This window comes from Bactrocera tryoni, chromosome 4, assembly GCF_016617805.1.
Source record: "Bactrocera tryoni isolate S06 chromosome 4, CSIRO_BtryS06_freeze2, whole genome shotgun sequence".
In the NCBI taxonomy this organism is placed as follows: Eukaryota; Metazoa; Arthropoda; class Insecta; order Diptera; family Tephritidae; genus Bactrocera; species Bactrocera tryoni.
In genome coordinates, this window is record NC_052502.1 from 12,158,056 (window position 1) to 12,173,166 (window position 15,111).

At 38.6% G+C, this 15,111-nt stretch overlaps 1 protein-coding gene across 1 annotated transcript; it reads left to right on the forward strand.

Annotated features, from left to right (window-relative positions):
• Nucleotides 1–12,598: 12,598 nt before the first annotated feature.
• LOC120775135 (pancreatic triacylglycerol lipase-like) lies at nt 12,599–14,777 on the forward strand. Its single transcript, XM_040105166.1, has 5 exons — nt 12,599–12,799; nt 12,856–13,018; nt 13,078–13,514; nt 13,571–13,771; nt 14,520–14,777. Exons 1-5 carry the CDS (start codon nt 12,661–12,663, stop codon nt 14,750–14,752), a joined length of 1,173 nt encoding a protein of 390 aa, XP_039961100.1. The 5' UTR covers nt 12,599–12,660; the 3' UTR covers nt 14,753–14,777.
• Nucleotides 14,778–15,111: the final 334 nt, after the last annotated feature.

Genomic DNA, 15,111 nt, shown 5'->3' on the forward strand with positions numbered 1-15,111 from the left:
TAAATTTAAAACCACGATTTGGAATTCTGTATTTGGAGCAGAAAACAAATGTGTCAATTAAAATGTCCCCGGTCTACCATAGTGGAAAACATTTTTTTGACTAAAATTCGTCTCTAACTTTTCGATACTATTTTTGAGGTGCGATTTGTTCTGCGCTTCGAAATGGGCCTCAGTATCAGCGACTACCCTTTCATTCCAAGAAAATTTCTTCCAAGTGAGCATTCTTTTGCGATCTGAGAACAGAAGTGGGCCAGGTCTGGAGAATATGCTGGATGCGAGAGCAATTCGGACCCGAATTCATGGATTTCTGCCATCGTTTTCACAGACTTGTGGCACTGTGCATTGCTTTAGTGAAACATACTTTTCCGTTTCTTCAAATGCGGCCGTTTTTCGGCGATTTCGTTCCTCAAAAGGTCCATGTATGCTATGTACGAGTAATAGTGGCGGTTGATGGTTCTTCCTTTTTCAATGTTAGGTTAGGTTACGTTAGATGTCCATAGAAAAGAGGAACTCCTGTGTTCAAACTATAAATTAGCAAAAGTTGCACAGGCGTTTAATTTCTTATACACGCCAGCTCGGTGGCATGCCCGAAGGTATGCGCACACAAATGTTTAAATCGTGACCACCCAAACAACTTCTACAGATGGCGTCTGGTAGGATTGCCAGCCTTACTGCGTAAACGCCAATTGGCAATGGTTCGTTAAAAGCCCCATAATACACAGGGACAGGCTAGCCTTACTGAGGGCAGAGAGATCACTGGATCTCTTGTCACAGATCTTGGGTCAAAAGGCTTTTACGACCGATTGTGTCCCAGCGCTGTAGAATCTCCCGCGAAGCCTTGCTATTTTGTAGTAGAACACAGGAGGATACGGGAGCACCGTTCCGCGTTCAACCGATAGCGGTTCTAGGGTGTCATTCCTTTCTAGCTCATCAGATTTACAGTTTCCTGCGATTCCGAAGTGGCCCGGCATCCAAACCAGTCTTATCACAAAGACATTCGATTATATTGATAGCGAGGTTGGTTAGGCATTCCTTGACCAACCCTGAACGCACTGTTAATGAGTTAAGGGTAAGTTTCGCCACTTTGCTATCTCCGAAGGAGGTTGCACTCCGGCGCAGTAAATCTACTGCTACCTTAATGCCTGAAACCTCGGCTTGGAAGACACTGCAATAGTCAGAAAGTTTGAAACTTGATAGAGAGCTCGTGACAGTGGACCCCTCCGCCAATCTTCCCCCAAACTTTGACTCATCGGTGAAGAAGCTGACTGCCCTTCGCCTCCAACGGCTTCTTTTCACCCAAAACTCCTTCGCCGGTATGTGGGTAAAGAAGGAACCGCCAGAATCCGGGTTTAGCGATTCCATGATCCAAGTACTACCGAATGAAATCAATATGAGTGAAGTTTTCCGAGTGTTCAGATACGTGTTCCTATTCAAGGAAGCCAATGAAAAATTTCTGTGGGCCTCTCATAACCTTGCCAGGCGACTGTCGCGTTTTTCCACGCCTTGGAGCAGGTTAATCGTGTGCAGTCGACTCGAATGACTGTCGATTGGGTTTCGGAGTGAAGTGATGGAGCCATGTTTCCTCCATTGGCACATACCGTCGTAAAACTTGGGTTTATTACGCTTTAACATCTCTAAGCACTGCTCCGAATCATCAAGTTGTAGTTGTAGAACACAGCGCTCAAAAATCTACAAAGTAGACCTCGGTGGCAGCGATAATCTCCTCATTCGACACAAATTTCCGTACGGCTTTTTTCAAGATCGGAAAGAAAACCACGATTCGGCTTAAATTTTGGCAGCGACCGTCTACGAGAATATGAAAGACGATAGTAAAATTCTTTTGCGAAAGCGGGGCATCGGCCTGGGAGACTAAATGTTTATTGAAGCAACGTTTTGTAGAAACAAGTTAGTATCTCTATATGCAATATCTTGAAGTTGAAGTTAAAGTAACCTGAGATTAACATTTAGTATACAAAAGATTTTGTAGAGACAAATTGTTGAGTTTACTATCTATCTTAACGTAGCTTCCCGTGGCTTCATCGATATGCATCTAAATTATTGCAAATATTTAATCTTAAATTTTATTTTCAATAGAGATCAATGCTCAAAGCAAATATTACACCACAGGAGGTTTCTCCAAACGTTATTGCGATTTACAGCCTTACTGTTGAATTTCTTTTGTTTTATTGAATTTTCCTCTCAAATTGTCTGTATATGTTTTTATTGCTATACATTTTCTATCTCTTGTTTAAATGTTTTCTTGTGCTGTTGATTCAGTTTCTTTGTGAGCAACAAGACGGGGGATTTTGTTTACAAGCAGTGTTTGCTACATTTTTTATACCCTGAGCGGGGTTTATTAAGTTTGACACGCAGATTTAAATACCAAGAAGGAAGATTCGGATATTCTATACCATAAAGTATGTAAATATATAAATTATCAGCGTGACGAGCTGAGTCGATTTAGCTGTGACTGTGCTTCTGTCCGCCCGTCTGTATACATATTATATACATATATATATACTAGGACCTTAATTTTTGAGCTAACGATCTGAAATTTTAAACACGCGCTTTTCTCACCAAGAAGCTGCTCACTTCTCGAAATGGCCGTTATTGGAGCACTTTAGCATATACATAGCTACCATACAAACAGACCGATCGGAATAAAGTGCTCGTATGGAAAACTTTTGTATTTGAACAAATATCTTCGCAAAATTTGGCATGGACTATTTTCCAAGGCAGCGGAATAACCTTCGAAGAAATTGTTCAGATCGGTCAACTATAGCATATAGCTGCCATACAAACTGACAGATCAAAATCAAGTTTTTGTATGGAAACCTTTTTATATTGAAGAGATATTATGACGACATTTGACACAGATTATTGTCTAAGACAACAGTATATCTGAAGAAATGTTTGAGATCAGACCACTATAGCATATAGCTGCCATACAAGCTGACCGATCGGAATAAAGTGCTTGTATGGAAAACTTTTTTATTTGAAGAGACATCTTCACAAAATTTGGCATGGATTATTCTCCAAGGCAACGAAATAACCTACGAAGAAATTGTTTAGATCGGACAACTATAGCATATAGCTGCCATACAAACTGACAGATCAAAATCAAGTTTTTGTATGGAAACCTTTTTATTTTGACGAGATATTATGACAACATTTGACACAGAGTATTGTCTAAGACAACAGTATAATATCTGAAGAAATGTTTGAGATCAGACCACTATAGCATATAGCTGCCATACAAACTGACCGATCGGAATGAAGTGCTTGTATGGAAAACTTTTTTATTTGAAGAGACATCTTTCCAAAATTTGGCATGGATTATTCTCCAAGGCAACGGAATAACCTACGAAGAAATTGTTCAGATCGGCCAACTATAACATATAGCTACCATATAAACTGACCAACCAAAAATTAAGATAGAGATACTTTTATACCTTTTAATGCTTTAATAAATGCACCTATGAAGGGTATTATAACGTCGGTGTGACCAAAGTTAACGTTGTTTCGTTTTTGTTGTACAAATATTACATATACATACATACATACATCCATACATTGGTTTGTGTGTTAACCGAAACATGTAAATATGCCAGTTCAAACACAATCAGTATAATCCAATTGTCCAGCGTTGACAGATAAATGCATATATAAATGTATATAGGTATCTTACGACTTTTGAAAATGCCTGTACAACAACATTTTCCTGTTTTTGTATTTCGTAGAATTCCAGCAGCAAATATTCTTGCATTTATATGGATATCATCTTAGATTGTTAGCATAGATGTAGATGAATATACATGTATTTGCATATACATATGTATATATATATATACATATATATATGTAAATAACTGTATGTGTATATGTACAATATATATCTATATGTGTAGGGATGTATGCATGTATTGGCATCCCGTTGTCTGCACGTGTCTTTGGGACTTTTACATTTTCGCAATTTTCAGTTGAACTCTGAAAAGCTCATGACTTTACAAGCAGCTTTGCTGGTGCGGCCTTTAATTCTATTAACAATTTTCTATTTGATTGTATGTGTATATATATATATGTGTGCATCTTCATTGTCTTATTTGTTTGTTTAAGTACACACGACTCGTGCTTATGGGCTTGAAAGCAGCAAATATATTTCTGATTGGCAAATAAGTGTTTGTTCAAGGCCTTTCAAATATCTTAATATGCCAATAAACTTCTATATATTTCTTGGAACTTGTTTATTGACTTGTAGTTTGCAATATTATTAGCTTCCAATTGATATTATGGCATTTTATTTACTTTGTGTTGCTTAGTATAATGCTTGACTATGAGCACTCAACTCTTGACAATAGTGGAAGTCAAGAGTTGAGTGGAAATACTTAGTGGGAAAAGCTTTGAAAAAATGCCTTATTTCACTTTAATTGCGGCTAAATCGTAAGAAATATTTTTGTGGAGCATTCAATTTTCAACAAAATATATGAAACTTGCTTTTTTTTGTCGGAGCCGGACTACTTTCAACTATTATTTCAAATAGCTGGTATACAAACTGATCAAGCAAACTCAAGACCTTGTTAGAAAAACTTTTTTATTTGATGAGATATCTTCACGAAATTTGACACGAAGTATTCTCCAAAGTAGCGCTACAATCTGCGTACAAATTATTTATATCGGACCATTAAAGCATATAGCAGCCATACAAATTGACCGATCCAACTCACATCTTTACATAAAAAACTTTTTTATTTGACAAGATATCTTCACGACATTTGGTATGAATTATTCTACAAAGCAACGAAATAGTCTCCGAAGAAATTGTTCAGATCGGATAACTATAGCATATAGCTGCCATACAAACTGGTCGATTCAAAAGAAATTCCTGTATCGAAAACTGTTTTATTTGACGGCATATCTTCATGAAATTTGGCACCTAATATTTTCCAAGGCAACACTATAATCTCCAAAGAAATCGCTCAGAGCGAACAACTATAGCATATAGCTGCCATACAAACTGACCGATCAAAATCAAGTTTTTGTATGGAAAGCTTTTTTATTTAACGAGTTACCTTCACAAAATTTGGCACATATTGTTGCCTGAGACAACAGTATAATAACTGAAGAAATTTTTGAGATCTGGCCACTATAGCAGATAACTGCCATACAAACTAGACGGTGAAAATAATGATAAAGTACTTTTTATACGCTTTTGTACTGTAAGAAATGCAGCTGTGTAGGGTATTATAGCTTTGGTGCAGCCAAAGTTAACGTTTTTTCTTATTTTTCTTCAAATTTTGGCTGCAGCTGAATTTTGCAAATTTTTAACCGGTATGTAACTGGTATAAAACTGGTATGAAACTGGTATGTAACTGGTATATTTCAGTTAATTTCGCTAAATAAAAGTAATAATAACTTCCATAAAAGGGAAACTAGTCGACTGACTGACTAGTTGAAGCTGCTCCACTTCACAGCAAAGCACTACAGCATAAACTATTTATTTCGTGTTATTTATTTGTTATGCAGCAAACGAACGCCTTGCCGACACATTGCTGCATATAAATCGAATATTTTGCACTTCAATTCCGGCACTGCACGCTAAGGTAAGAAAGCGAATTTATCAGGTGTGCTGCTCGTGAGGAACTTGTCGTATCCTTTACGCTGCCAATCAGCTGCCAAGTACACGCCAGTTATCCACCGGCACTTTAATATGCTTTTGTGTCCGATATGAGTAGTTTACAAGTAATTCTATAAATATTTTCCCCACACACAATTATACAACAACAGTGCTACAACAAATTTGCAATTACATAGCTTTCGGTGTAGTACAAGCAAGTTCACCTTAAGACCTTTAAAGTGCATTGTGTGAGTTATTGCAGTCATTGTGTTTATTTTTAGTGCAAGACATTGTGAGCGTTTTAATCAAGATGCCTGCGCTTCATCAGTTCACACATACCGACTTACTATCTCAGCTGCATAACAGTTATTTGTGAGCACACGAACATTTTTCTTCAATTTTTATACATGCGCTCCCCTAGAGGTGTGTGTGTGTGGCTATTAATCCAGCCGACATTATGAAGCTATGCACTAATGGTACTAAGCATGATAGATGACAACGCTTTTGATTATGTTGGTGCCGTAACCGATGCCAGCAATGATGCAGGCAATTCCACGTCAACCAAGCCGTGCACCATTTATATTGCCAATGCGATACCCGCTGCACCAACGCACTGCACGCTCCACACCAGAAATCCACCTACACACGCGCATATTTCTGCACCGTTTTCCTATTTCAACTTATTACTGTCAGCTCATCGTTATTAGTTCTAGGTTGTCAGCAAGCAAACAGCTGCTTTGGCGCTCCTCTTCGGTTTTGCTTTACTTCCTGTTCGTATTTGTTCATAGAGATTTTACAAGTTGTGATATGAAGGCATGGCAGGTGTCTTGTAAAATGGCTTTGAGAAAAATTTTGAGAATTACTGAAGTACATAATTTTCTTATTAACTCTGCTTGTATCGTGAGGGAGTTTGGGGAGCTGAAGGGATACGCTCTAAAAAGAACAGTAGAAAGAAGAGTTTCTGATATTTTTAATAGCAATACATTGTGATACGGAGTCATCTTGTCTTCAACCTCGTTCGGTATCGAACAGCACGGAGAGGTCCTTTCCGATCTTGACTGAGCCTTTGGTATTGGTCAACGTCAGTTTACATATCCGTATTATTTTTGCGGGTATACCGATTTCAGAGATAGTGGCATGAAGGCAGCCCCTTTTCGTGCTGTCAAAAGCAGCTTTGAAATCGACGAGGAGGTTGTGTGTGACGATCTTCTTTTCACGAGCCTTTTCCAAGATTTGGCGCATGGTGAATATCTGGTCAGTTGTTGATTTTCCAGGCCTAAAGCCACACTGATAAGGTCCAATCTGTTTGTTGACAGTGTGCTTTAACCTTTCACACTGTACGCTCGATAGAACCAAAGTAAACAGGACCAAAAAAAAAAACAGAACAAATGGTTTTTTTGGCAAAATCAATTTATTTTATTCAAAATAGGCTCCTACTGCTTCAATACAGCTTTTTGCACGGTCCAAAAGCATGTCGATGGAGTGTTTTAGCTCGTTGTCCGGTATGGCCGCCTGTATGCCGGCATTTTGAATGGCCTCTACATTTGCATAATGCTTTCCTTTCATTGCCAAATGCATTTTTCCGAAAAGGAAGAAGTCACATGGTGCCATATTAGGTGAATACGGGGAGTGGTTAATGGTTAAAATGCGATTTTTGGTCAAATAATCGTCCTTCGAATGTTGGATTCTGAGCAATTTTTGGTCGTCAGTCAATAAGTGCGGAACAAACCCTGCACACACCTTTCGTAAGCCCAAATGTTCAGTCAAAATGCGATAAATCGTTGTTTTGGAGATGTTTAGTTCCATTTTCATGAATTTTAATGATGATTTCGGCTGATTTTTGATGAATTCACGCACAGTTTCGTCGGAATTTCCGGTGATCATGGATTTTGATTGGCCCACATGTCGATCGTCATTTATGTCCTCACGACCACTTTAAAAACGTTGAAACTACTCGTGCACTCTGCTACGGGATAGGTAATCATCGCCATAAACTTGTTTCATCAATTAAAACATTTCGGTAAAAGCTTTATCAAAAAAATTTCATGTTGGCTCATTGTTCGAAGCTCATTTTCGCACCGATAACACAAACATACTCACACTTAAAACGCAATAACTTCACTTCCAATCCATGAAATGTCATGAAATTCTCACTGGACAATCGATAAAGATAGCAGAGTCTAACACACCAGTCGACATATAGATGACGCTAACAGGAGCGCTAGATTCAAAAAGTCCTGTTTACACATCTTGTATTTTCACCCGTTATATGGTGATCCAAGTCGATGTGCTTTTCTCAGTACCCTTTTTTCAACATAATCCGTCTACTGAGCGTACTATTCGCAACACCTTTACCCATCGTCAGTTTCAGCGTTCATTATTAGATAGTATGCGACCGAATAGACCACGTTCAGCACACAGTGAAGAAAATATAGCAGCCGAAGCTGAGAGTGTATACGAAGAACGTGGAGTGTCGATTTGCCCATTTCGCAGCAAAGCGGACTAATACGTCTTCAAAAATGATTCCGGTGAGAACATAACCATCAATGGCGACCGTTATCGCGTCATGACAACCGTCTATTTGTTGCCTGAAATTGAAGCTCGTGATCTCGGCGACATTTGGTTTTACAAAAACGGCGCCAATTCTCTTCGCATCAATGAATGGATTTTTAAGAGAACACTTCGGTGAGCAGATATTTAGATATGGTGTTTTGCGCTTGTCAACTGGTTACCAAACTCGTTTGATATTACACCGTTTGACTTTTTCTTGTGGGGATATATGAAGTCTAAAGTTTAAACTCTTGTTTATAACGTAATATGAGCAACTACACCTGACACCTTAGGGGAACTTATGATAAATAGCTGAATAATGAGAATATTTATCTGTAATATAAAGGATAATAAAACAAATTTACAGTTCATCCTTAAATGATTTACAATTTAAATTTATTTGGTAAGTTGGGTTAGCGGATCCAATTAAACTAAATTCTCCTTTACATATGGAAATTTTTCTCAATTCAGACAATACCTTAACTGAGTCAATTAGTTAATAATTATTGAATTATAATAAGACAGACTAAATCAACAAACGCATTTTAAATTAAATATTTCATTGGATAAGAATGAAGCAAGCTAAGTTGTGATAACCTTTCCTGATGTGAAGCGTATTGAATCGACCGGAGCAAATGCTAGTCAAAAAGGGCAAAGTCTGAGCTGGTAAGGTCATGTATTGTCATGTCATTTCTTTGTGTCTACTCGCAAATTTCGCTCGCTTCAATTTGATGAGTCATTGTCGGTAGATTTTCCCACTAATGGTTTTATCCGGTTTTATAAGCTTATAATGAAGAAGTATTCCCCGTAAGACATTTTTCAGGCGCAAAGTTCGACATATTTGATTGTTTGTTTTTCACGATTCAAATGAATGATATATGTATACTGAAAAAAACGCATAAGGACTAAGTTGCTGTCCACCAACAATTGTTCGGAATATTTGAACATTGGAATAACAATACAATTTTATCATACCTTGGCAAACCGTAAGAATAAAGTTGGGCCTATAACTACATACAGACATATAGAGCGTCTACCAATAATTTTTCTCCCGTAATTTTGACAGCTCGTGTCGGTTGTGTTTGCTTACGTGGTTAGGGTATAGATACACATTACAAACTGAGCCGTGGTGCCCATTATAAATTATCTGTATAAAAAAAAAGAATCCATTTCGACCAAATTTGATTTTTTTGTTTAATTTAACCAACACGTCGTTCGTTTTGTTAGACCCTGTATAAATTTTTAAAGAAAAGTTTCGCAAAGAAAACTACTTCTGGTTCATTTACTCACCGAAAATAATATATAAAGGGATTTCCAATAGGGATGATATGATTTCGGCAATTTTTAATATGTTTGCTAATCTGCATTTTTTTGGGCAATTGGGGCTGTCTCAAACCACAACCTGCGAGATATTGAGAAAGGATTTGGGCTTGCATCCATATAAAATTATTCGCACTCCAGAACTGAAGCCATTGGATCGCCGTCGACGTCGTGAATTTGTTGATTCTGCTTTGGAACAACTTGGAACAACTTGAAAACGATAGCAATTTTTTTAATAAAATCAACTTCTCTGATGAGGCTCACTTTCATCAGAGTGGTGTGGTAAAGAAATAAAACTGTTGATTCTGGTGCGAAGAATACGAGTATCTTCAAATTATTCATAAAAAATCTTTACTTGCGCTTAAATTGACAGTTTGGTGTAGGCTTTGATCTGGTGAAATCATCGGTGCGTACTTCTTTTGAAGGAAATGTCGATCTGGAGAACATCTGGTTGCAATAAGTCGGGGCTGCGAGCCGCCCAACACTTGCAACAACCGAATTATTGCGAGAAAAGTTTGGAGACTCAATTATTTCAAGAAATTTGTGCCATTAAATGACCTTTAAGGAGTTGTGATTTAACACCATCATATTACTTTTTGTGGCGTTATTTTAAGTCATTAGTCTATAGCAATAAAGCGGCCTCTCTTCAAGCTTTAGAAGTTAATATTTATAACATACGACTTGATTTAGTGGAAAAGGGACTCGAAAATTGAGTTCATCGAATTCGTGCCTGCAACAGAAGGCGTGGAGGCCATTTAAATGGTGTGATATTCAGAATTGATTGTGCTTAACATTAAATAAAAAGCATTTGAATTTGCTAAAAATTAGTGTGTTTTTTTGTAAGAAAACATTTCACTCTTATTGGAAAACCCTGTATATATTTGACTTATGTATATATTCCTTTATGTAGGTTTGTAATATCTTTAAATGTTCACTTGAAAACTTAAGTTGTTCTTTAAACTGGTCTTTGCTTCACTGTTTAGTTTAATCAAAATCAGTTTAAGCTCTTCTCAGTTTGCGGTTTTGCGACGCTTTCCTTTTATGGCTAAATGCATTTTAATTGCAGATTCGCGTCAATTACATCATGCCCTTTTATAGTCTACATAAAAGCGCGCAAAAGCATGTCCATATTTTTTTATAAGAATGACGATTAGTGAAAACCTGTTTCGATTCACAACACGCAGCTTAAATTTAAGATCTTTTTGGTCACACGACAACAAGGAAGTATTTTTGGAGACAAAAAGATCGCAGAACTGAAAACTTTGCGATCTCGCAGATGTAAACAAGTGTAAAGTTGCGGTTCTAGATGCATACATACAGCTGTTGTGCATTAAAATGAGATCAGTAAGTTTAAGGGCTATATTACTACATTAGCTGCAGAGTCTTTGGTCTGACAGATAGATATAATCGTACCAATAAGAAAATCAGGAAAATCGCAAGAAACAGTAACACCAGAAAACATCCCGATACTGCTTCCAGATTTTTGAAAGTCAATCTGAATTTTGTGTATTTTTTATTAATTATTATTTAATTTTATTAATTTTCAAGGATCCATAAGGTAATTGAAACAAGATCACAAGTTTTAGTCCCCCTCTTAAAATATTCCCTGAGAAAGTACCCTCGGATTCTATATTTTTGCATTGCGTAAATGATCTTAGTCCTAAGTCCACTCCGTTAGTGGACGCCTTTACAAATTTTTTAAAAGCTCTTGAGGCATATGAAATTTATATAATTTAATCGAAAATAAGTTTATATCGATGATTATATAAGAAAAACCCGTCATATTAATACTTTTTTGCCTTAGTTACGGTGTTAACCACATTTCTATGCCCTTAACTTTATCTCTTATGTAAGTAGAGATACGCATGTTACTCACAAACTGATAAGTGTTCTTGCTTACAACGAAAAACAATGACATTGACGTTGTTCGACATGTTGACAAACAGGAACACACCCACCAAATATGTGTGTAAACAAACATAAATACGAGGCTGGATCGATTAGTTAGAGAGTTAAAGTGTAGTTCACTTTAGTTTTTTCAAGAATAGAGCTATCGGCATAAAGGTATGCGCTCCCAAGTACTTAAGCCTTGACTTCACAAATGCGGGACAGTCAAGATGGAACTGGTGAGTTGTTTCCACCTCATCTATTTCACACAGCTTTTGCAGATGGCGTCTGATAGGATTCCCAGACTTAATAAGTGGCCACCAATAGGGCAATGGCCCGTTAAAAGCCCAAAAACTAGGAAGGGGCTGGCCTTACTGAGAGTAAAGAGATCACTAGATTTGTTGTGATCAATCTTGGCCAAAAGACTTTTACGACAGTACATATACCAATAGTGGCGCAGTGCTGGCCAAGCTTCCGCGAAGCCCAGATATTTAGTGATAGAACACACGAGGATAGGGGAGCACCGCCCAATCGGTTTTAGGGCGCCTTTTCTTTTTAGCTCATTACCTTTATAGTTTCCTGCACCCATATCAGATTTATTACAAAGGCACTCGATGCTATTAATAGCGAGGTTAGGCACTCTTTGGCCAAACCTGATCGCACTGTTAATGAGTTCCATCTGCGTGAAAGGTCACTTCTCTAAAGACTGCCCTCAGGAGCAGTAACTCTACCGGCTACACCTTGGCTTGGAAAACTCTGCAATAGTCAGGAAGTCCGAAGCTGGAGTTGATAGAGAGCTCCTGACAGTAAACCCCTCCACCAACTTTCCCTCCAAGCTTTGACCCATCCGTAAAGAAGCTCACTGCCCCTCTCCTCCAACGGCTTCTTCCTCGCCGGTAAAAGAGAGTGAGTGATTGTAACAGTGACCGTCAATATTCAACATTTTCTCACAGCAATCAGCAAGAAAGTTGTCAGAGTGAAAAAATTCAAAACTCACTTCCTTAACATACCGCCCTCGTATAAAGGGCCCTAAAGACTATTTACTTGCAAATTGTTACATATGCACCTTATAGCCCAAATATATATGCACATATATGACATATGTATGATCACCAAATGCTGAGGGCAGCTACCCAATCACCTCTCATATGCGCAAAAAGTTGAAATCAGTTGAGAAACTTCAGTCGAGGCGCTGCCACAGGCGCACGCATTTCCTTGATTGCTACTGTTAAGCCGCACACAGAGTTCAAAGGTTTCACCAATTATTTTCGAAAAGTCAATAAGGAGCGATGGCCAATGCGGTGGCTTGCATCTGCAATATCATACATCCGTGTCGCAATGAAATTTCCGGCACTTTCGTGCTGCTCCAATGGCTTGTGACGGGCATCGCAGCGATTGTTAAGGTGGTGCGCCCCGTCTGGGCACTGTGTATGTAAGCGCATTTACAGTTATAGGCGTTTTATTAATTAATTCAATTCTGACAGTTGGCGTACGCACGCACATACCGTTACGCGATGAGGACTACAATACCACGTGGATGTACATGGCGAATGGCGATGGCGATGCGGAGTTGGCCTATCTACTCGAACCGCCGCCAGAGGTCGAGCGCAATATGCCAATGTTCATACAATTCGAATACTATACCGGGTAAGCGCGCAATTTTGTGTTTAAAATCGAAAATTATTCCCTCCACCACACACCCATAGCAACCCAACTCCCTTCATCAGCAATTTCTCCATCGAACACTACGACGAAGCTACGCCGCAACAGCGTCATGAAATCGATGAGTGGGACGAGCTGTTGGCCGAGTTCAAACCTGAGTTGGATACAAAGATGTTGGTGCACGGTTGGAAGTCGAGCACACAGAGCCGTTCGATACAGTCGATACGCGAGGCCTACACGAAGCGCGGTAAGCTCAATGTGTTTGCCATAAATTGGCGCGATCAGGCGGATAGCATTTATTATTTGAAGCCGGCGCGTTATGCCATACATGTGGGACGCGCTGTGTCGCGTCTGATTGATTCGCTGGTGGAGGAGCGCCAAGCCGATCCGCAGCGCATACATTTGATTGGGCACAGCTTGGGTGCGCACATTATGGGCTATGCCGGTTCGTATGCCAGACATCGCGTGGGACGTATAACGGGTGAGTTTTATGCTACTTACCCGTGGTTCTTTTATAGAAATATGTTAATATTGCAGGACTTGATCCGGCACGCCCCGCTTTTGAGAACTGTATTGGGCCTGAGAATCATTTGGATGCCACCGATGCGGAGTTCGTTGATGTAATTCATAGCTGTGCTGGTGTTTTGGGTTTCCAGAAACCGATTGGTTCTGTTGATTTCTATCCGAATGGCGGACGTGCACCACAGCCGGGTTGCAGCGAGTTGGCGAAGATTTTTAGTATGTGCCGTGAAGGATATTTGAATATTAGGAAGTAGTCTTGAAAATGTATTCGAGTTTTAATTCGTTTGTCGAGCTAACTTCCAGGAACGTTAAAAATTAGAAATTTGGCAGACTGGCCGAATGAGCAAGGTTCTAGGTTCTAGCTAGGTCCAGTCTTGGTTCCAAGCAATATCAATATTATCTTATTCCATCCACCAAAGTCTTCCCTTTTGCAGGCAATGACAAATCTTCAACCGCATTCCTATCGTGAAAATTTTTTCTTGAAATCTAAAAACTTCTCTCTTTAGATTTCTAGCACATATCAAAAGGTATTCATGGGAAAACAGGGAAATTGGTAGGGTGTTAGACTTCAGTGTACTTCAAAGTAGTCTTACCGTCCATGCGCGATCACCTCTATGTCCGGTGTAATCAGAGGTTCTGAGAGCCTATTAGACACGTCAACGAAACTTCTCACCAGTAATTTCTAAAATTTCAACCGATTTTATAAGAGACCCCTATAGACAAGAGATTAATTTTAGGTTAGCGTGTCCTTGGCTCAAAAATATATCGTGATTTTGAGCGAATGTTTAGTTTTACGCCGAAATATCTGAAAGACTCTACTTTAGGAGATTATTATACATTATTTGTCTTAAATATCTGATAATATATAGTTCCTAGCAGGGAAGGTGTGGTTCTGTTCTAAAAATATTAGATTTAATATTAAAATCACACTAACGTTTGTTTTGTTCTCCATTTTTCTTTCCAGCTGGCTGCAGCCACGGTCGGTCTCATGAATACTTCGCCGAATCTATCAATAGTGAAAAGGGGTTCCATGCAAGTGCCTGTAATTCCTACGAGGATGTGAAAGCCAAAAATTGCACTGGTGAGCGTATACTTATGGGAGATCCAGTGCCGTTGCATGCAAAAGGCGTATACTTTTTGAAAACAGCTGACAAGCCTAACTTTGCCTTAGGAATAAAGGGTTGTGGAGCTTCTTGATAATGTGAAACACGATATTATAAATAATTATGAAACAAAATTGTATTGAAGATAAATAATTCTTATGCATTGAAGAAAAGGAAATTGGGGTTTTTTATTGACCTAGTTTTGTGGAGCTTAGAAAAATTAGATCAGGTGAATAATATTATAAAACCAGCCTCAACGTAACTGAATAAGTCAAACAGAAATATTTTCTTGGAACACAACTCGGCGGTTATAAGTTGTTTTTTGTTTTTGAAGACTACTTTTCTCTCAGTACAAACACGTCGTCATACTATATCCACAGATTTGTTCCGTTAAGAAAGGTTATCACTCTTATTATCTCGAACAAGAAAACCGATTTTTTTTCTTGAACATTA